The 21,266-nt window shown below is 39.3% G+C and overlaps 1 protein-coding gene across 24 annotated transcripts in view; it reads left to right on the top strand.

The window, feature by feature from the left end:
• GAB1 (GRB2 associated binding protein 1) overlaps positions 1–21,266 on the top strand; it is a 127,367-nt gene that overhangs the window by 80,751 nt on the left and 25,350 nt on the right. For 18 of the 24 annotated variants that reach the window (XM_086346559.1, XM_086346556.1, XM_086346557.1 and 15 more), the window contains one exon: positions 9,991–10,285. In XM_086346559.1, the coding sequence (XP_086202685.1) occupies positions 9,991–10,285 (295 nt within the window). Of the gene's footprint in view, positions 1–9,990; positions 10,286–16,752; positions 16,869–21,266 lie in introns of all 24 variants that reach the window. The other 6 variants (XM_086346580.1, XM_086346577.1, XM_086346578.1 and 3 more) reach the window with 1 other exon arrangement.

The following is a 21,266-nucleotide window of genomic DNA, read 5'->3' as shown; positions in this document are numbered from 1 at the left end:
AGTAACTACAGCTGCCGTTCTAAATCTCCAGGTAACCAGATGGCATAGGACTCCCAAATACTTTTCGTCTAGGGCAAAGGCAGGCTGAAGGCTGATTCCAGAAGTTGAGGTGGACTCCCTGACCCCACTGCCCTGTGATCACACCCTGATGTGAGCACACTGACTCTTAGAGGACTTGGTCACAGGAAAAGGGTGAGATGAAATGAAACCCAAGGCAGGCGGTCTTTCTTCCCAGTACAGGTTCAAGCCTTCAGCCACACAGGACATTTTGAGCTTATCTTGCATCCACTGTTAGCCAGTCTCTTGCCTCTCAGCCTCCTCCTTGTCAGGATGAGGAAGCCTCGGAAACCCACAGAGTTAGTGTGTCCCATAACCCGTACACTTGGAAATATGAGAGATGAGCTAGTATTCACAAGTTAAAATATATATTCAACCTGCCCCACCATGCTGTATTGAGAGGTGACCTACCTTCTTGTGGAATTTTAGAAATGAATGTGCCTAGTTGGGGTCCAAAGTCTCATATCAAACTCTTCTTTGAAGTAAGAAGTATTAAAGGGAAGTCCTGTTTCAAGCATTCTTATCATGTGGCCCAGAGGTCCTGTGAACCCCTGAAACTGTGCGATATTATTTATGTGTCTTTTTTAAAGAAAAGGTTCTATTGCTTTTATAAGATTCGCAGAGCGGTCTAATGATCCCAAAAGGTATAAGAACTAGTTTGTGTGTATAAAATATCAGGGAATTTTTGTCATTGCTGTTTTGTTTATTCCTTTAATGTAGGACTTCCACCAGTTTTGAAGTAGGCATCAGTTTAGCAATGATTTCAACAAGCAAATGAGATGCACTTTCATTAATCATTTAAAATTCCCTGAAATTTCTTTCCAGCTACCATAGTGTTTGAGTTAAATTTGATTTTTGTTATTTTTTTGTTAGGTTGCTATTATGAAACTGCTTTAGGTCTAGCTAATTTGTTTTTGTCCAGACACTGTATGTAAACCCCTATTTAAGAAGTCTGTGGCACAGTTGTTAGCCTACTTCTAGGCATTGTCTTGCATTATTTTTGGTGTATTCTTTTGTTTATATTACTAAGCTAAAGTTAGCACAGATAACACTAGGCTAGAAGATGGTGACAATAGTTTGAAAACAGGAAATTTTAGGCTTGTGTGTGTTTGGAACAGATGATCTTAATGACAGAGCCAATGGAGTGGAAACTTCCACTGAGCCTGTTTTTTCCTTATTTTGCGCTATGAGAAAAGATGGTGCTTCCTGGAAAACAACTCAAGTATTTTAAAGCAAATGGTTTTCTTTTGTCCCTGCTTCATGGCTAATTTGTTTTTCTTTATTTTATTTACCCTAGTTGTATTATTATTATGGAAAGTTAATGTTTTTAATAGGAAAAGTAATTCCCAAAGTGCTTATTTTAGATATTTAAATATCTAAGTATAAGACCGTTTACAGACATGGTTTTTCAAATAAATTAAAATGGTAAGAATGTTAAGACCACCAGACTTTGGGAGAAGAAATTTGTTTCTCTATTTTAAGTGCTTCCAACTTTCCTTTTTTTTTTTTAACCCTCTAAATTCCAGTTTTTAAAACAAAGTAGTTATACTTTGTCTAAGCTGTTTCCTGACTAAGACTCAGTCTCTCCAGATGTATCCTGGAATTCTATATTTAAAAGAAAGGCTAAATTTATTCACTAACTGCAGAATATGAAGAGGAATATGCATTTCCATACAGATGTAAGCTCTTTTGTCTTATGTACATCATTCCTAGATTTTAAAATATTAATTAATAGGCATCCTTTTTTAGAACATTTTGAAGCATAAGCTTTTAAAACATGCAATATTTTTAAAATTATTACAGTACTGAGTGGAAAGTCCTTGACAAAAAATCAGACACAAAATCATATAAAATAAAAATATGAAACTGGTCTGACCCTCCCAACCCTATTCCTGGAATGACCGCAGTTAACATTTCTGGTGTGTCTCCTTCCAGACCTGCTCTCTAAACATAGTTTATACATACACACAATCATTTCAGACAAAATGAAATCATACAATTCTGTAGCTTATTTTTTTTTTAAGTTTAACAATTACCTTGTGAGTATTTTTCATATATGTGCTTCCCAGGTGGCTCAGTGATAAAGAATTCACCTGCAAGAGACGTAGGTTTGATCCCTGAGTTGGAAAAATCCTCTAGAAAAGGAAATGGCAGCCCACTCCAGTATTCTTGCCTGAAAAATCCCCGGGACAGAGGAGCCTGGAGGGCTACAGTCCATGGGGTCATGCTGCTGCTACTGCTGCTAAGTCATGTCAGTCATGTTCGACTCTGTGTGACCCCATAGACGGCAGCCCACCAGGCTCCCATCCCTGGGATTCTCCAGGCAAGAACACTGGAGTGGGTTGCCATTTCCTTCTCCATGGGGTCATGAGAGCTGGACAAAACTTAGCAACTGAGCATGCGTGCATTTTTCATATGTACAGATTTGTCTCACTTTTTAAATGTTTTGCATCAATTTATTATTGTATCTATATCTCGAAATTTATTTAACCATTATCCTGCTGGTGAAGTTTAGATTAAAACCTCCCTTATTAAAAAATAGCATTTTCATTTAGTGAAACACCTATCTTTGTTAACATTTTACAGATTTCTAAGATTATACATAAGTTTTGAATTCACAGTTGTGACCTTCTTTCCTTAAATTTCAGTCGTGAAATACCCTTTAAGAGATTTCAGAATAAGAAAGTTCCACTCTTTTTTTCCACCAATTTCCTAGGATAATAGTGGGTTAGTAAAATTACAGTGGTGATGTTTCGTGATGGAAGGGCGGCTGAGTCGAGAATATAGAAAGTGCTGTTCTTCAGCTTGTCCAGTCAAGGTCAAGTTGAGGATTCAGGGACTGTGACAAACCTGAAGACCTGGATGGAGTCATTAGAGGCCTTTGTGAACCACCCGAAGGGAACACACTGCCTAGGACCTGTGTGCTGGGAGCTCAGAGAAGTGGGAGCAAGTCGGTCAGGCGCCTTAACTCGGAGCAAGCTGAGGAAAGCTGCAAAGAAGAGGTCTTAAGCTAACTCTTGAAGGCAGAGTAGGGTCGTTGGGTGAGAGAAAGAGGATGTGTTAGACTGAAAACAGCAAAATGTGTGTGTTGGCTGGAGAGGCAGGGAGGGTAAGTATTGTTTTGATCTATAATAAGTATGGTTTTGTACACCGACCTGAGAAGTTGGAGTTTGGGCTACCCTAATAACAGTGGACTTCTTCTTTTCTCTCGTTCATTTAAGTTCACTGGCTTTCCCCAGCAGACACAAAAAAATGTAAGGAATGGTCTCAGTTTTCAAAGAACTGGATGTCAGGTTGGGAAAATAATTCATGAGTATATGAAACATTTGGAAATGTACATAGAAAGATAGCTGTAGCCCACCAGGCTCCTGTGTCCGTGAGACTCTCCAGGCAAGCATACTGGAATGGGTTGCCATTTCCTCCTTCGGAGGATCTTTCCGACCCAGAGATCGAACTCAGGTCTCCTGCATTGCAGGCAGATTCTTTATTGTCTGAGCCACCAGTGAAAATGACAAGATAACAGATGGTTCTAAGCTGTCCATAGCCATGCAGAAGACTTTGGCCAAGACTCCTGAGAGCAGGTGTGGCAAGACAAGGGAAAGATTTGAACAGAACTTTGAAGAATGGTTAGGTTTCCAATAGTAGAAAGGAGTTCAAATATACTCTCTGGTGGGGTAAATACTGTGGACAAAAATGAGAAGAGAACAGATAAACTGCTTTGGTGGCAGTAGAAGGCTTGAGAAGAGAAGGAATTAGATACAATTTTAAAAGAACCTCTATACTTGTTTGTTCGCTTAATTCTCTTTCAAAAACCAGCCTAATTCTGCCTGAGCACATTTGAATCACCTGGTGAGCATTTGAAACGCCCTATGCTGAGACTTCCCTTTTGGTGCAGTGATTAAGACTTTACACTTCCAATGCAGAAGCTGTTGGTTCAATCCCTGGTCAGGGAACTAATCCCACATGCGGCATGGTGTGGCCAAAAAAAAAAAAAAACCAAGAAAACCTCTCATAGCTGTAGAGTTTTAAAACAGATGAATTTATGGTTTATGCACCTCTATCTTTCCTGAATAATTCTTCTCAGCCCAGTTGCAAATGGGCTGGGAAGATTGCAGGCTGCCATCTATGGGATCACACAGAGTCGGACACGACTGAAGCAACTTAGCAGCAGCAGCAGCAGCAATATCCCTATAATGCATACAGAGTGTGAGAACTTCTGTATTTTTATCCGTGTCTCCTTTGACATATTCAGCATTGCCTGAGCACCTTGCTGGGACATGGCTCCAGTCCTCAAGAAGCTGACTTGTAGGGATGTCAAACTCTGTAACTGGAAATGAGGGGGAAACGGAGAGCTTGGAGGGGGCCATTCAGGGGTGGTTTCCCAAAGTCTGAGCTAAATCTAGGAATGGATTGTGTGCTAAGGGCCAGAATGTATCAGGGCCAGAGGGAGTACAGAAGTAGAGTATTAAGGGACCTGCATATATTTCCAATGCAGTTGAAAGGCAGAGCAGCAAAAAGTGGGGCTGGAGAGAGAGCAAAAGCTAGGAGAGCTTGCCAGAGAGAGTTTGGCTTATCCTGCAGGCAGTCACCGAATATAGAGGATAGGTAAAAGCAATGGAAGTACTCTAAGCATTGTAGATACTTACTTTCACCGTCTGATGTAAATATATGTCCACTGGGATCTGTGCACTCTCTGTGCTATTCTCTTTTGATTTTCATATAGAAGCCAAATTTAATCTTGAAACCCTGAGATGGGACACTGGCATCAGACTGTTATGCTTCAAAATGCAGACCTGCTGATGCAATCTTATTTTAAGGCATCATTTATTCAACTTCAGGTTGAACTGACTGTTGCATGTAGGAAATGACAACAAAATAAATGTTTGCATAGCTCCCTTAACCACACCTTCTTGTTAGCCAGTGGGTAAAATGATTTTTCACATGTATTTTGTTTAAAATGGCTTTGAATGTTTCCTAAAAAAAGTGTCCTTTTTTGTCTGTAACTGCAGTGTAGAATTGGTAAGGCAATGTACAGCTTTCTCCGGGGCTACCAAGGCAGCAAGGATAAAAATAGGGCAAACTTTAAGAATCCCAGATATTTTCAGATAACAAAGACTGATTTATGTGGACCCATTTTGTGCTCAGACAAAACATAGAGAAGCTTTTGTGCTGTGATTAGCAAGGGTGCTGATGTCAGTTCTCTTGTTGAGCATCAAGCTTTATTCTGTGGCTAAATTGTGCTTTGTACCCTAATCCAGAGAACCTTTGTATCTGCCTTATTAAAGTGTGTAGTTTATGTAATTGCTTTTGTTTTCCAGTTTAATCTGTGCCAGATTCAATGAGAGTGACTCATTTTGTGACTGAGACAAACATTCACATTTGGACCATGTTAAAAATAAATAAATAAGTGGCAGGTGCTGCTTGGCTAAATTCTGTGTTTTCATGTTGTAATTTCCTGCTGCAAGGGTTCATCTCTTAGATAATGTCTTCTCGGCCTCTGTAATCGCTAGCCCAATCTGCCCAGTGCCCTGCGATTCATTGCTGCTCATTTCTTGGCTGTTTATTTTAGTTTCCAAGGGCCTTTTACATGTTAACAGTATCATTTCAAGAGGGAAACACAGAAATGGATGGGGGAGCTGCAGTCAACTGGATGACCAAGACTGACACGTGAACTGTAGCAAAGGGACAGATTGCATTGTTCTCTGTTTTTGTCATTTTCCCGGGGTGTTTTGTGCCTGTGTTTGGCAAAGTTCAGTTGTGTCTACTTTATTATGTATACATTCAGCATTGGAGCTCTTTTTCTCAGGTGGAAGAGGTTTTGAAAGCATGACTTTCTATTCAGGGTGGCCCATATATCTAATCTAATAGTCTGAAAATTGTGACAACTTCACAGTCTTATGGGAATTCTGTTTATTGTATAAATAGTTCTAAGTACTTGGCCCTGGGCTATGCACTGAGTGTGTAATGGCGAATAAAATAGACATGGTCACAGTCTACTCAGACTTTACTTTGCTTGGGGAGTTAGATACTAAATAAAGAAATACAAAGAAAACTTAGATCACAGAATTATAAAAATCACTACATAGGTAAGTGATGAGATCCCTAAAATTATGCCCTACTCTACACTGGGGAGTGGTGGGTTGAGGGTGGTCAATAAAGAGAAACCTAAAGGTCAAAGTCTGCCTGGCAAAGAGAGGAAAGAACATTCTGGACTTAGGAAGCAGCATGTGCAAAGTCCCCGAGACAGGAGACAGTTGGGCATCCAGAAATCATATGATTAGCAGGAGAAGGGACAGCTGATTAAAGAGAAAAATAAAATGACTGTATTTAAGAATTTAGAGATGGACTATACAAGCACAACAGTATTGTAGCATTTAGTATAGGGGCAGATAACCTTGCATACTGGCTTCCCTGGTGGCTCCGATGGTAAAGAATCTGCTTGCAATGCAGGAGACCCAGGTTCGATCTTTGGATCGGGAAGATCTCCTGGAGAAGAGAATGGCACCCCACTCCAGTGGTCTTGCCTGGAGAATTCCATAGACAGAGGAGTGTGACGGGCTGCAGTCCATGGGTAGCAAAGATCTGGACACGACTGAGCAAATAACACACAACTCTGCATACGTCTTACAGCCTGAGAGCTGCACTGAAGTACAGTATAGAAATTGATGCCTGTGATATTTAGTCTTGAGTCATTGGGGGATGCGTGAATTATGTTCAATGAATTATGTAGTAAGGCATTTTAGAAAGATTTCCTTGCACCAACCACATTAAAGTTTTAAAAAGTCATTTCTGTATTTAAAGACAGAACTTTCACCATCTGGAGAAATCACTTAGAAAAAGATATGATTCCTTGATGGCCCTGGATAAGTGACATAGTACTGTGTTTTCCTTTTTCTTTACTTGTCTCTCCCTTTTTAAAGCTTACTGCTTGATAAGGAGGTATCCATGAGGGCATGAGTTTTACTAAGAGATGATATTTATTTATTTTGAAATAAATAGATTTATGAATGGATTTTTATAATCCAGAATCCAGTGCTAAATTCATATGAATTTAACACTTTATAACTTTTTAGTATTATCTAAAGCATCTGTAGAACTCCAACACTGCCTTCTTCTGGACACTAATTGTTTGCTTTTAACTTTGAGCTGCAGTCAGACTGAGAAATTAATTCAAAATCTTGATGATAGGGTCTTCCCTGGTGGTCCAGTGGTTAAGAATCCAGCTTGCAATACAGGGGACACAGGTTCAATTCCTGGGGAGAACTAATATCCCACATGCCCTGGAAGCAACTCACCCTATGCACCACACTAGAGAGTCTGAGCTCTGCAACTAAAGATCCTGCATGCCACAGCTAAGACCCAGTGCAGCCAAATATTTTTTAAAAATCTTGATGATATTAAAGAAGTACAGATACAATACTTTAGGTCTTTGTGATTTTTCTACTTGATCTGCTTATTAAAGGATTGCATAAGTTTTTCCATGAAGGAATGCCTGTCCATTGACAATTTGTTGTTATTGAGTTGCTAAGTCATGGGGTCCAACTCTTTTGCAACCACTTGAACTGTAGCCTGCCAGGCCTCTCTGTCTGTAGTCCTGCATATATTTTATTAGAGTTGCTGTATTCTCAGATATTTGCATGTATGAGTGTTTTCTTCGTAGCCAGTAGATTCTTGGAGAGAAGAAATCATCAATTTCCTATCATTTCTTCACGCAAGCACCTAGCATGTCATTTATAGTATAATCAATAACTTATGGACTGATTATTTTATTGACTTAGTTCTTAATATATCTAAATTTTCTTGGGTGAATTCAATTTAAATAATCTTTTAAAATGTTAAAACCTGAAGTTATCACCCTAGTTAATTCAGTTATTAGTACAGTTATCCAAATGATTATAGACCAAATGAACTGCTTTTTGCACCACTCCAGTCCCTTAATTTTCATTTTCTCTGCCTCAGAGAATTGTCACAGCTTCCTAGCTGTGACTCCATCAATGAACTACAAGTCAAAATTAACTCATGTCAGAATTTATTAAAAAAAGGTGGTCATTATGGAGGCTGAGACTAAACATCTATTGGAGAAGTTTATGTGGATTTTAGTTAGTCCTCCTCTCGGTTTGCAGGTATTTTTCAGGATAAAATAAAGCAGTTTTTAGTGGATACTGTCATGCCTTTTGTGTTGCAGTTGCCAACTTCTGCAAAAGAAAAAATATAGAGAGAGAGACCATATCATATCACTACTAGTATTCCTTTTAGTGATTATAAATTTTGTAGATTTTTTTAAATAAAGGGATCTATATGTTAACGAGGAAACAAACAATATTTGGGGAAGGGGGATTGGCCTACGTTATATTACCAATGTCATGAACATTCTTTGTCTGATTAGACTATTTGTGTGTGTGTGTGTGCGTGCGTGTGTATTTGTGTGTATACACTCAGTTGCTCAGTCATGTCTGATTCTTTGCAACCCCATTTGGACTGTAGCTCACCAGGCTCCTCTGTCCATGGAATTTTCCAGGCAAGAATACTGTAGTGGGTTGCCATTTCCTTCTCCAAGGGATCTTCCTGACCCAGAGATCGAATCCGTGTCTCCTGTACTCTCAGGCATAGTCTTTACCACTGCACCACCTGGGAAGCCTGAACACACTGTAGTTAGAGCACCAAACTCATATACTGCTCTGAAGAAAATTCCTGAACACGCCACAAGCACAAAGCTGTCAGTACCCGCTGGTTGTCACCAGAAGAGACATACTCTGTCTTGTTACACTTTTCCAGAACGAGGGGACTGAGATGAGACTGGTGCCACATCATGTTCTCCAGATGGACAGAAGTGGACAGTGTCCATGAAGAAGATTTGATTCCCTTGGGGTTCATAAGTTGCCATTTCTCGGTTCTTCCACTTCCTGGTCGTCTGACCCTGTATGTTCAGTCTAGAGCAGAGAATGACTCTTAGTAGATAACTTGAATTTTGCCAAAATGGGCCTCTTTTTGGTCTGACTCCCCACTCAGGAAGACCCTCACAGAAGAGTAAGGCTTCATTTTGTCTCTGGGCAGAGATGTTGGGTTTAAAAACTGATGAAGTCAACTCTTTGAGACAATTGATTCTGTTTTTTTTTTCATTTGATCAATGTTGAGGTTAAAGAGGGTAGTAGTGAAAGAATTTCTAGGCTTCTTTAGGTGTAATATGAAAGTCCTTTGCCCTTTCTTTAACTGAGTTGTATATTTCTGTTGTTACTGCTGAGTTGTAGGAGTTCTGTGTATATTCTGGACATTAATGTCTTACCAGATATATGATTTGCAAGTATTTTCTCCCATCCTGTGAGTTGCATTTTCACCCTTTGAGCATGTCCTTCAAAATATAAAAGTTTTAAATTTTGATCCAGTTTATCTGTTTTTCTTTTTTTTCGTATGCTTTTAGTGTCCTATTCAAGTACTCATTGTCAAATCTAACATTGTGAAGCTTCCCCTATGTGCTTTTCCAAGAGTTTTATAGTTTTAGCTCTTACGTTTAGGTTTTTGATCCATTTTGAATTCATCTCTGTATAATATAAGGTGAGGTTCTAATTTAATTCTTTTGCAAGTGGATATCTGGGTTTTCCAGCACCATTTACTTTTTCATATTTAATGAAAACTAAATCTTCCTTGATTTGTTGACTTGATAAGTACATCAGTGTAAATGTCTTCTAATATCAATCAGTGTCTTCTAATACTTTATCAGATGATAGAGAACAATAAGTGTGTATACACACAGATTATTGAGTTAATTGAGGAGACACCAGTAAACTTGGCAGGAATGGTAGCTTATTCTATGAAAACAAAACAGCATATGTGACTTTCTCTAGTCAATGATCTTGTAAATTTGATTTGACAAATGTGCATCTGAAAAACTTCTCTCAGCTTAACACTGGGTGAATATTTTTGTTTTGTTCCTAGGCTTGGAAGAGGAGATGGTTTGTGTTACGCAGTGGCCGTTTAACTGGAGACCCAGATGTCTTGGAATATTACAAAAATGATCACGCCAAGAAGCCTATCCGTATTATTGATTTAAATTTATGTCAGCAAGTTGATGCTGGATTGACATTTAACAAAAAAGAGTTTGAAAACAGCTACATTTTTGATATCAACACCATTGACCGGATTTTCTACTTGGTAGCCGACAGCGAGGAGGAGATGAATAAGTGGGTTCGTTGTATTTGTGACATCTGTGGGTTTAATCCTACAGAAGAAGGTAAGTTAAGTTCAGGATTTTGTGATGCACCCTGAGTTCTCCTTTATTACTGCATTTTAAAAGCCATTATAAAATTCATTGTTATTTCAGTTACACAATATATTTTTTATAATAGTAACAACATGTAGAAAAAGCACACCTCTCAATATCTAGAGAGAAACTTTATGTAAATTTTAGAAAGAAAGACTATCATGTGGGGCAGGGTCTAAATAATGTCCTGAAGATGACAGGAAGGCATACTTATTTAAAAGTGTTTCTTGAGTTCCAGTATAAATACTAAGTTAAACCTTAACACTGCTGATACTTGATATTTCAACCTATTAAAATAACATTTTCATGCGACTTAACTCTCTAAAGTTTTTTAAATTGAAGTATAGTTGCTGTACAGTATTATATGTTGCTGCTGCTAAGTCACTTCAGTCGTGTCCGACTGTGTGACCCCATAGACGGCAGCCCACCAGGCTTCCCCGTCCCTGGGATTCTCCAGGCAAGAACACTGGAGTGGGTTGCCATTTCCTTCTCCAATGCATGAAAGTGAAAAGTGAAAGTGAAGACACTCAGTCGTGTCCAACTCTTCATGACCCCATGGACTGCAGCCCACCAGGCTCCTCCATCCATGGGATTTTCCAGGCAAGAGTACTGGAGTGGGGTGCCATCGCCTTCTCTGGTATTATATGTTACAGCTGTACAATATAATGATTCACAGTTTTTAAAGGGTATGCTCTTTATAAATAAAATATTGGCTATATACCCTGTGTTGTACAATATATCCTTATAGCTTTTTCTATACATAATAGTTTGAATCTCTTAATCCCCTTTGAATCTCTTAATGCCCTTTTCTTGAGGTCCCTTACCCTTACCATGCCCCTCTCCGTTCCCACTCCCTACTGGTAACCACTAATTTCATCTCTATGTCTGAGTCTGCTTCTTTTTTGTTGTATTCACTAGTCTGTAACATTTTGTAAATGCCACATTTAAGTGATATCATAAAGTGTTTGTATTTTTTTGTCTGACTTATTTCACTTAACATAACACCCTCCAGGTCTATTTATGTTATTGCAAGTGGCAACATGACTTTTTCATGACCGAGTAGTATTCCATTATATATCTTATATTGATGGTGTATATTACAGTATATCATATCACATCATGATATAATACATTATATTCCATTATATGTATATATATATAAACACCACATCCTCTTTATCCATTCATTTAATAATGGACACAGGACTTATTTTTAAACTATATTGGATTGTGGAGTTATGAAATAGCCAAGGTGACTATCAATACCTATGAAAAGAAAATTGAGAATCAGTCACAAAACATGATGAAAAAGAAAAAACATCTCAATTTACTAAACACAGATGCCCTACAAAGCATGTGGAGGAAGAAGGACCTGAGTTTGGAAACAGAGGTAGTGAAGAAAAGCTTCTTAGAGAAGCCCAACTGTGAACTGGAGGCTTTTGAAGGAAGTCGTATTCTGTCTACATGAATGGAAGGAGGGATGCAGAACCTGCAGGCTTAGGGGCTAGGGAAGGACTCAGAGGGGGAGTAGACTCCTCCCTGGCTGGAGAAGAGGGCTGTGAATGATAGAGGCAAGGGAAGACTGTCTTAAGGATCTAATATTTGGGTTCCTGTCCTGGAAGAAACTATGGTTTTTCCAAAAGTCATGTACGGATATGAGAATTCATACAGAAGGCTGAGTGCCAAAGAATTGTTGCTTTCAAACTATGGTGTTGGAGAAGACTCTTGAGAGTCCCTGGAACAGCAAGGAGATCAAACCAGTCCATCCTAAAGGAAGTCAGCTGTGAATATTCATTGGAAGGACTGATGCTGAAGCTGAAACTCCAGTAATTTGGTCAACTGATGTGAAGAACTGACTCATTTGAAAAGACCCTGATGCTGGGAACAATTGAGGGCAGGAGGAGAAGGGGGAGACAGAGGATGGGATGGTTGGATGGTATCACCGACTCAGTGGACATGAGTTTGGGCAAACCCAGGAGACAGGGAAGGACAGGGAAGCCTGGAGTGCTGCAGTCCATGGTGCTTCAAAGAGTTGGATGCGACTGAGCAACTGAACAACAACCTGGAAGAACTGAGTGATTAAAGACTTCAAGAAGAATTTTACAAGTGGAATTCCTCTTTGGGTGCTTTTATGTAGCTGTCCTGACCTTTTATATTCCTTGTCTGCTTCTCTACTGCTCTTCTTTTTAAAACAAACACTAAGAACCCAGGTAGGGGACTCCAGTACTAATTTAGGTTTGCAGAGTCCAAAAGTAGAAATAAAGGTGGCCCAAGGTCTTTGACCCTATTGTCTTCATGGTTATCCTCATGTTGACAAGTGTGCATTTCCAAATACATGTATTTAGGAGCACTGGAGATTTGGTGAGGGGTGGAAAAATTGTATTAACAATCAACATCAAGATTTGGACTGAAGTGAAACAGTCATCATCTCTAATTAGCTCAGGTCAGCACTGTTTCCTCTCTGGCCAGGCAGCCCCCAGGAGCAGGAGGCTTCTAGGACTGGGATTGGCCCAGTGGGGCGTGGGGAACCCCCTGCTGAGAGACTCCAGAATGCTCAAGAGAAAACAGCACTGCGAAAGGGAAGGAGGTGACTGATTTAGACAGGAGGCTAATGACACAGAGCACTTCAGTAGAGTTCTGCTGATTAAAAGCCTCAATAAATTGTTGCGCATATGGAATTAAAGCTTTGGTTGTTTTTGTAAAGTTACTGAATATTGTTCCCAGTTCAAGTGGACCCTTGGGTATTATTTCTTAATCCAGTTAAGCTCCTTCCTTGCTTGCAGACATGATCTATAGTTGAGTACAGTGGAGGATTTTAAAGTTGAAGTCACAAATAAGATGGCTCTTTTTTTAATTCAATGTATCTTTTATTTTTTTATTTTATGTAAATTTTTTAAATTTTATATTGGAATACAGTTGATTAACAATGTGTTTCAGATGTGCAACAAAGTGATTCCATTATATGTACACATGTATCTGTTCTTTTTCAAATTCTTTTTTGGTATATATATTTTTTTAATTTTTAATTGAAGGATAATTGCTTTACAATATTGTGTTGGTTTCTGCCATACATCAGCATGAATCAGCCATGTGCTGTGCTGTGCTTAGTCACTCAGTCATGTCCAACTCTTTGCGCCCACCAGGCTCCTCTGTCCATGGGGATTCTCCAGGCAAGAATGCTGGAGTGGGTTGCCATGCCCTCCTCATGGGGGTCTTCCCAACCCAGGGATCGAACCCACGTCACCCACATTGCAGGCAGATTCTTTACCGTCTGTGCTGCCAGGGAAGCATAAATCAGCCATAGGTATATGTACATTTGTCCCCTCCCTCGAATCTCCCTCCCACCTCCCATCCCATCCCACCCCTCCTAAGTTGTCATAGAGCTCTGGTTTGAGCTCCCTGAGTCATCCAGCACATTCCCACTGGCTATCTGTTTTACATATGGTAATGTGTATGTTTCCATGCTGTTCTCTCCACTCATCTCACCCTTTCCTTCCCTGCACTGTGTCCACAAGAATATCCCGTTGGTATATATATGCACCACAGCTTCTTTATCCACTCATCTGCCAGTGGACAAGATGGCTCTCTTTTTAATGGTTATTTAACAGCCAGTCAGTAATGATAATGATTTATTTAGACACCACATGTGTTGCACTGTATAATGGCTTTTCAGCTAAAATAATTCAAGTATTTGTATAGTCTTTGTGCCGATGTTGTTCTTTAACCTACTTCCTTTTCAATTTAGAATTTGTTTGGGGGGATATGAAGTCAGACTTCTGTTTCCATTGGTACAGATTCAGCTGATCTGAAGACTCCAGTAGGTGTTCTTCTGTCTCTCTGTTTGTTTTCTTTATAATTCTCCTAGTTAACAAAGGATATTCAGTGCCCTCTTAGTACATTCTTCAGTCAAGGAACGTGAGTGTGTAATTTTTTAGAAGCACTTTCATAGGGTGGTTAGAGTTGATCACCCCCCAGATGAGAATGGCTAATGCTCAGGTATCCCAAATTAGCTTTACAAGTGTGAAGGCATAGAGTCTGGTTCATTTGTCCACCTTAGAATGGTCCTTATCATCTGGGAACTTGATGAACACCCACGCAGTCAGCTCGAGGAAGTAGGTAAGTTTTGTCTGCTTGAGAAAACCGATTCATTAATATACCCAATTATTTGAGTTTGACAGGGATCTGCTAGGCTTTGGGCATTCATTCAACCAATATATATTAGGTGACTAGTTAGGGACACAGACAGATGAAGTATTACAGGCAGAGAACTGAGCATCTTATGAGAGAGTATTCATACCTAGAATAATTCATTACAGTTGATAAATATTCTTGCCTAGACAATCCCATAGACAGAGGAGCCTAGTTGGCTACAGTCCATAGGGTCACAGAGTCGGACACAACTGAAATGACTTAGCACAGCATGGCACAAGTTATACACATGTGTGTGTGTGTGTATACATATGTTTATATTTATTTATATGTCATACTTCAGTATATATTAAAATATTAATATATAATCTATATTAGTATAGTTGGTATAATTAGTATAATCTATAATTAACATAATGTATTATATAATATATAAAAATATACATGTATTTTAAAGTGTGATACCATGAGAGTGTGTAAATACACTTCTTACCTTCATAGAGTTTACAGTAATGCATGCATGCTAAATCACTTCAGTTGTGTCCAACTCTTTGTGACCACAAGGACTGTGGCCCACCAGGTGCCTCTGTCCATGGGATTTCCTAGGCAAGAGTGTGGAGTGGGTTGCCATTCCCTACTGCAGGGGATCTTCCCAACCAGGGGATCAAACCCACGACTCTTAAGTCTCCTGCATTGGGAGGCAGTTCCTTTACCACTTGCACCATCTCAGAAGCCCAGTCTAGTAGTAGAGGGGCAAATACTAGGAAATATAATGCGGGTTGATAGGTGCTCTGCTAAACGGGACTAAAAGCATAGAGAGCAGCTGATTTTGTCTCAGGAGGGCCAGGAAAAGCCTAGGTAGTTACAAATGGCTCTGTGACTATAACTGATACTGTACTGAGAGCTGAATTTTTGTCCTTAATGGAACGGTTTCAGTGGCATTAGTAGTCAAAATCGGTTACAATGTCTGTTTTCACTTCATAAACTTCCTAGTATAGGGAGGGGGAAGTTTCAAAACTTGAAAGATAGCTTTCAGTAGCAAAACTCAAATCCTTATAAAACAGATTAGAAGTGTATCTGTCTTGAGTGAAGCTCTCAATTTGTGAACTTGTAATCTTCACAGTATCCATGAAGCGAGAGGTCATAAGAAAATGTATGATTAATCAAATTCAGTATGATTAATCAAATTTGATGTATATATGCTGAGTTGGTTACCAAGAATAGCTATGTTAATCACAAATGACTTTTCTGTTCATTAAAGCAAGTCCCTAAGAATTTCAGTTTGCCAGTACTTTTCAATTTTAGATCCTGAGCTATATCTGAATTCATCTGTGTTTATTTTTTCAATTCTACAGTTCAGATATTTTACAAATTCATCTTGGCCATCTCCCAAATAACCACAGTAGAAATGTCTTACTAGGCTGTGTTGGAGACTTGAGTTTCTTGGAATAAATCAGTGAAAGATGAGCAGTCTTCATTGTGTCCTATCAAGGATCCACACAAACAGTTTTACTTTGCTCCACAATTTTGGTTTTCGACGCACAGCAGCAAAACTGCAAAAAGGCTTTAAAGCCAACCACTGTATTCCCCTATTCATTTGTAGTAACTGACTTTGCTAGATGCCTTTTTAAAAATTCTGATCTTTAAAGATTTGTATCAAATTCTAAACTACAGAGAACTACTGTTACCCTTTGTGATCACATTTATACAGTTGAATATGACAAGGCAAATATCAAAATGTCTTGTTCTTCCATTAACTTTATTACCTGCTTTATACTCTCATGCTTCCAGATAGATCTCACCCCCACTCACGAAATAATAGGTGCTTTTGTCTTTACCTAGATCTGTCCCCTGAGCCCTGGGCTCTTCCCTTTCCAGACAGCCAAACCTGCTCCCACTCTTGGCTTAAAATTAATAACACAAAATGATTCTTCACTGTAACTAGTTTCAGTAGACGTGAAAAGAAGTAGACTATGCTTGGCATTACAGTCTGAGAACATAACTGTCCCCGATCCCTAGGAGAATAACTAATTTTCCCCTGAAAACAAAAGGAAAGGGGAAAAATCTGACCTGTGTTTTGATTCCAGGAACCTCTCAAAATATCATTACCATGTTATTTCCGCCGCCCCAGGTGACCATTGCTATTATTGAATACTCAGAATGCTGGCAGGCTGAATCTGTTTTTCAATTCTAGCTCATTGCACTGTGTGTGGTTCCTATGAATGCTTTTATTTAGTAGTCTGGAGACTTAGAAACTAATTTCTTTTGTTTTTCTTGGAAATGTGCAGTTTTATTTTTGTTTCTACACTGAGGTGGAAGCTATAAAATCTGCTAAACAAGTGCCAGGAAACTCAGCCTTAGGGTTGAACACAGCTTGGCGCAAAGGCTCCTGGTCTCATTTCAGGTGCGTGTGTAAAAAACTGCCTCTTCATCAGTTGAGTTGCTTTTCTCAAAATGCCTGGATAATACTGGCTTTAAAAAAAAATAATGTGATTGTCTGATAGTCCTCCTTTTAGAAAAGTAGATAAACTAATGTGTGAGGATATGCACCTGCTCCCGTTTCTGCAAAGCACTGCTTCCTAATTGGGGGACTTAAATTTCCTTTTATTTATTCTTTTACTCAGCTATAACTTAATGACTGTGAAAAGTACAGTTCTAAAGTGTACAGTTCAATATAGTTTTATTTATCCATTCTGTATCTAGATGTAGAAATAGAAATCTGTGAAACCCACCACTCAAACCAAGAAGTGGAACAGATCCAATCCCCGACAATGTTTTCTCATGCCTCTTCCTTGTAAAAACACAGGAAGAAGTTCAAATGTAACCATTATTTTGCTTCTCTCACTATAGTTTTGCTTGTGCTTGAAGTTTATACAAATAACACCATTGAGTCTGACGTTTTTCCAGTAGTAAGTCTGTGAGATCCACCCATGTTCCATGTGGAGTTCTACATCCTATGTAGCCCGCCACTGTGTGAATATATTGTAAATTACTTTATTACCACATGCTTGGGTCTCCCAAGTGGTGCTCATAGAACCTGTCTGCGAATGCAGGAGACATAAGAGACACGGGTTTGATCCCTGGGTCAGAAAGATTCCCTGGAGGAGGGCATGGCAACCCACTCCAGTATTTTTGCCTGGAGAATCCCATGGATCCCATGTAGCCTGGTGGGGCTAGAGTCCACAGGGTTGCTAAGAGTCAGACACAACTGAAGTGACTTAGCATGTATGCACCACTTGCTCAGGTAGGGTATGTCAGTAAGTTACAAACTCAGAGGGTGTTGTCATGTCAGTTTTGTAACTTAGCAATAAGTTAGAGTGTCCCTTACCAATAAGAAAGAGTGTCATTGCTTCCCTGGGCTTAAGCACATGTTTGGTTAAAAAATATATTATTTTGAATATTTCGAGGCATTATCTGGGCACCCCATCCCGTCTTGTGTGGAACACTTACTCCAGAGCATTATGGTTCCAGAAACCATAATGTGCAGAAAGGTAAAAAATCTGTGCATTAAGGTAGGCATCCTGTGACCCAATCTATTATTTGTGGTTCTCCTCAAGAACAATCTACTCCTGTTCACTGAAAACTTGTTAAGACTTAGCAGTCCTTATGAGCTTTCTAAGTAAAATTCAACTAAGAGTTTGCTACAGTAGCTTATTAAGCCTTTACTACATGCTAATGATTCTCTTCATGCCTTCTGAATTAAGACACAGGAAATAATTTTACACACAGAAGCACACCCTATGCTGATGTTTGATTCCCAGAAACACGATACTGGTGTTACTTAGAAAGATCAGTAAGTCAGAAACCCAAGTGAGGCAGAAGGTGATAAACACAGTCTGCTCAACTACTCATAGGGTCGAGTGGGGGCTAATCCCATGTCCTTATAAGGTCAAAGGAAGGTTCTTCTTTCAGACCAGTTGGTTAACTTTGGCTAGAAATCTTCTGTTATAGAATATCTAGACCCCACCATACTGGCATTGAAATATGCAGACTTGAGTATATAGTCAAATTACCGTGAGTAAAATCATCCCAAACAGTAAACGTTGAAGATGGTCCATTATCTGAGTCCCAAGTCATTAATGCTTTTTGGAACTATTGGGATTGCTGTTCACGGCTATTTGAAGGTCTTTTCTTCCGTGAGCTTGCTAGTGAACATAATGGAAGTTTCTCTCTAGTTCTTGCCACTTATTGTGAACAATCCCCATCCTCCTTCCACAAAATTGAGAGACGCTTGCATCATTCACAGGTGGCAGAAATGGAAGGTTAAAAATGAAATAGTCCCATTGTGTTAATAAAAACAAGGCGAGACAAAACTGATTGCTTAGCTGGGTGACTGTTTTCCCACTAAAGATGAATCACTCAGTTCATTTAGTATGTAGCCATCCAGTGTAGTTTCTGCTATAGGAATAGTGTGTCTATGAAAACAACCACCTGGAAAAGTTGTTTTAGGAATTACAGTGGAAAACTAGAATTCATACTGTTTGATACAAGTAATGTTTTGGCTGTTTGATTTGATTTTGTTTGGTCAGAAGTAAACGCTGAACTGGATTGTACAATTTCACCAAATCTCTGGCAGAAGAAAGAAGTATGTGAAATAGACTTATAAACACACCCTTGAGGGTACAAGGGATGCAGCAACTACTCTGTGATCTCTCTGCTACTTTTCTTGCCTCAATGTTGTGTGTTTTTCCTAAGCTCTCTAAAGGGTAAATATTTTTCATAGTTCTCTGAAGTTGAACTCTCCACAAGGATTTCCTCTGAGTCACTGATAAATCTATGGCATTCTAAATCCCCTTGAATAAATCTCTTTATATTTGTAACAGAATCAAAGCAGTAAAAATTTCATGAGGCTTGTTAGAAACACTATTTATAACCAACGTCAGACATAATGAGGTTCGTATGAGTTCTCATGAAATTATGGCATTATCTCATATAAATGTTGGAATGTTTTATTTTTCCACCATCTTCTGTTCTGGCCTTTCATAAATAAGAAAGAATGAATGAATGAATTCCTATCATAATTGAAAGTGAAAGTCACTCAGTCATGTCTGACTCATTGCGACCCCATGGACTGTAGCCCGCCAGGCTCCTCTATCCATGAGATTTCCTCTCAGGCAAGAATACTGAAGTGGGTTGCCATTTCCTTCTCCAGGGGATCTTCCCAACCCAGGGCTTGAACCCACGTCTCCTGCGTTGGCAGGTGGATTCTTTACCACTGAGCCCAAAAATGGCAGTGAAGTGAAGTGAAAGTCACTCAATCATGTCTGACTTTTTGTGACCCCATGGACTATACAGTCCATGGAATTCTCCCTTCTCCAGGGGATCTTCCCAACCCAGGGATTGAACCCAGGTCTCCCACATTGCAAGTGGATTCTTTACCAGCTGAGCCACAAGGAAAGCCCAAGAATACTGGAGTGGGTAGTCTATCCCTTCTCCAGTGGATCTTCCAACCCAAGAATTGAATGGGGTCTCCTGCATTGCAGGCGGATTCTTTACCAACTGAGCTATCCGGGGTGAAAGATACAATACTCGCATGTTATTATTCAGGCTTTACCATTAGGATATGAGCTTCTCTGCCTAGGAAGAAGAGTTTTGAAATGAGTTACTTAATCCTGGCTGTAGTGCATATGTGGATGTTAATGTTGAATACATAAAGACCTCATCAAAAGCATGTGGACTTACTCTGTAGAATTCAGAGGAGAGCAGACGTGTAGCCCTTCCCTAGGGAATTGATAGACCAAATAATCTGCCTATTATTCTATTCTGTAGAACATTTTAAGTCTTCTTACCATGTTTTAGCATCTTTAGGTAATGTTCTATTGTGAAAAATCTCAGTTTCAACCCAGCCTTTTTTGTTCTAATATAAACAGATTTGTTTATTTGAATATGAGCATTTATCCTTTTCCCCTGGATTTATAGCCTTGTATTGCTAACCAGACTAACAGAGTTTTTCTCCTGGGTCCTCAATAATTTCCATAGCTGTCAGTGAATACAGTGAGATTTTTTTTTCTAGGCTTTCCAGTTGTTTTCAAATAACTTATTACACAGTTTAGCTATTTTCACATGTCTTCTCAGAATGCAGTTAAGTGTTTAATAAATTACTACTTTCTCTGCTGACTGCTTTTGCATGAAAGTACTACAGAAATCCAGTAAATGGAAAATAAGGCTATGAGCTGAGGGAAAAGCCATTTCCTTAAATGTGAATCCTGGAACTAGACATATTTCTCCCTAGTCAGTTGAGAGGTACAAAGAAAAGAATGAACAGCAAAATAAACATGGGGAGAAGAGCTGGCCCTGGTATATACAGCATCACGTGCCTGTAGATTCATATAATAAAGTGGGTCTCCTTAGAAGGCTGGCTTGACTAGGTTGGCTTTGCCACTTGATTATCATGGGGGAAAAAATCTGCTGCTACTTATGCTAACATCTCCATTCCCAATAGCCTCAAAATCAGAGTCTTCAAAGCAATGTTAACCGTGGCTTTTTTTTTTTTTTTTGGCGGCGTATGGAATCTTAGCTCCCTGACCAGGGATTGAACCCAGGCCCCAACAGTGAAAGCACCGCCAGGGAATTCCCAACGATGGGTTTTTTTTGTTTGTTTGTTTGTTTTAAGAGCATCTGGAAGAAAGAGCCCTATCTTCAGATCTCTTTTAATGAGAACCAATAATTTTCTGTATCAGCATTACCATTTACATGGCACGAATTTTAACTGACCTTGTCCTAGTTTATCCAGGTCCTCTGTGGTAAACGATTTACCCCCAAACTTTCAATTAGCTGTGTTAAAGAAACCTTAAGATGGGAT

The sequence above is a fragment of the Bos grunniens genome, chromosome 17, assembly GCF_055505025.1.
Source record: "Bos grunniens cultivar Pamir isolate PY7600 chromosome 17, Bosgru_T2T1.0, whole genome shotgun sequence".
NCBI lineage: Eukaryota > Metazoa > Chordata > Mammalia > Artiodactyla > Bovidae > Bos > Bos grunniens.
The sequence above is the reverse complement of the archived record's forward strand: the minus strand, read 5'-3'. Positions and strand labels throughout refer to the sequence as shown.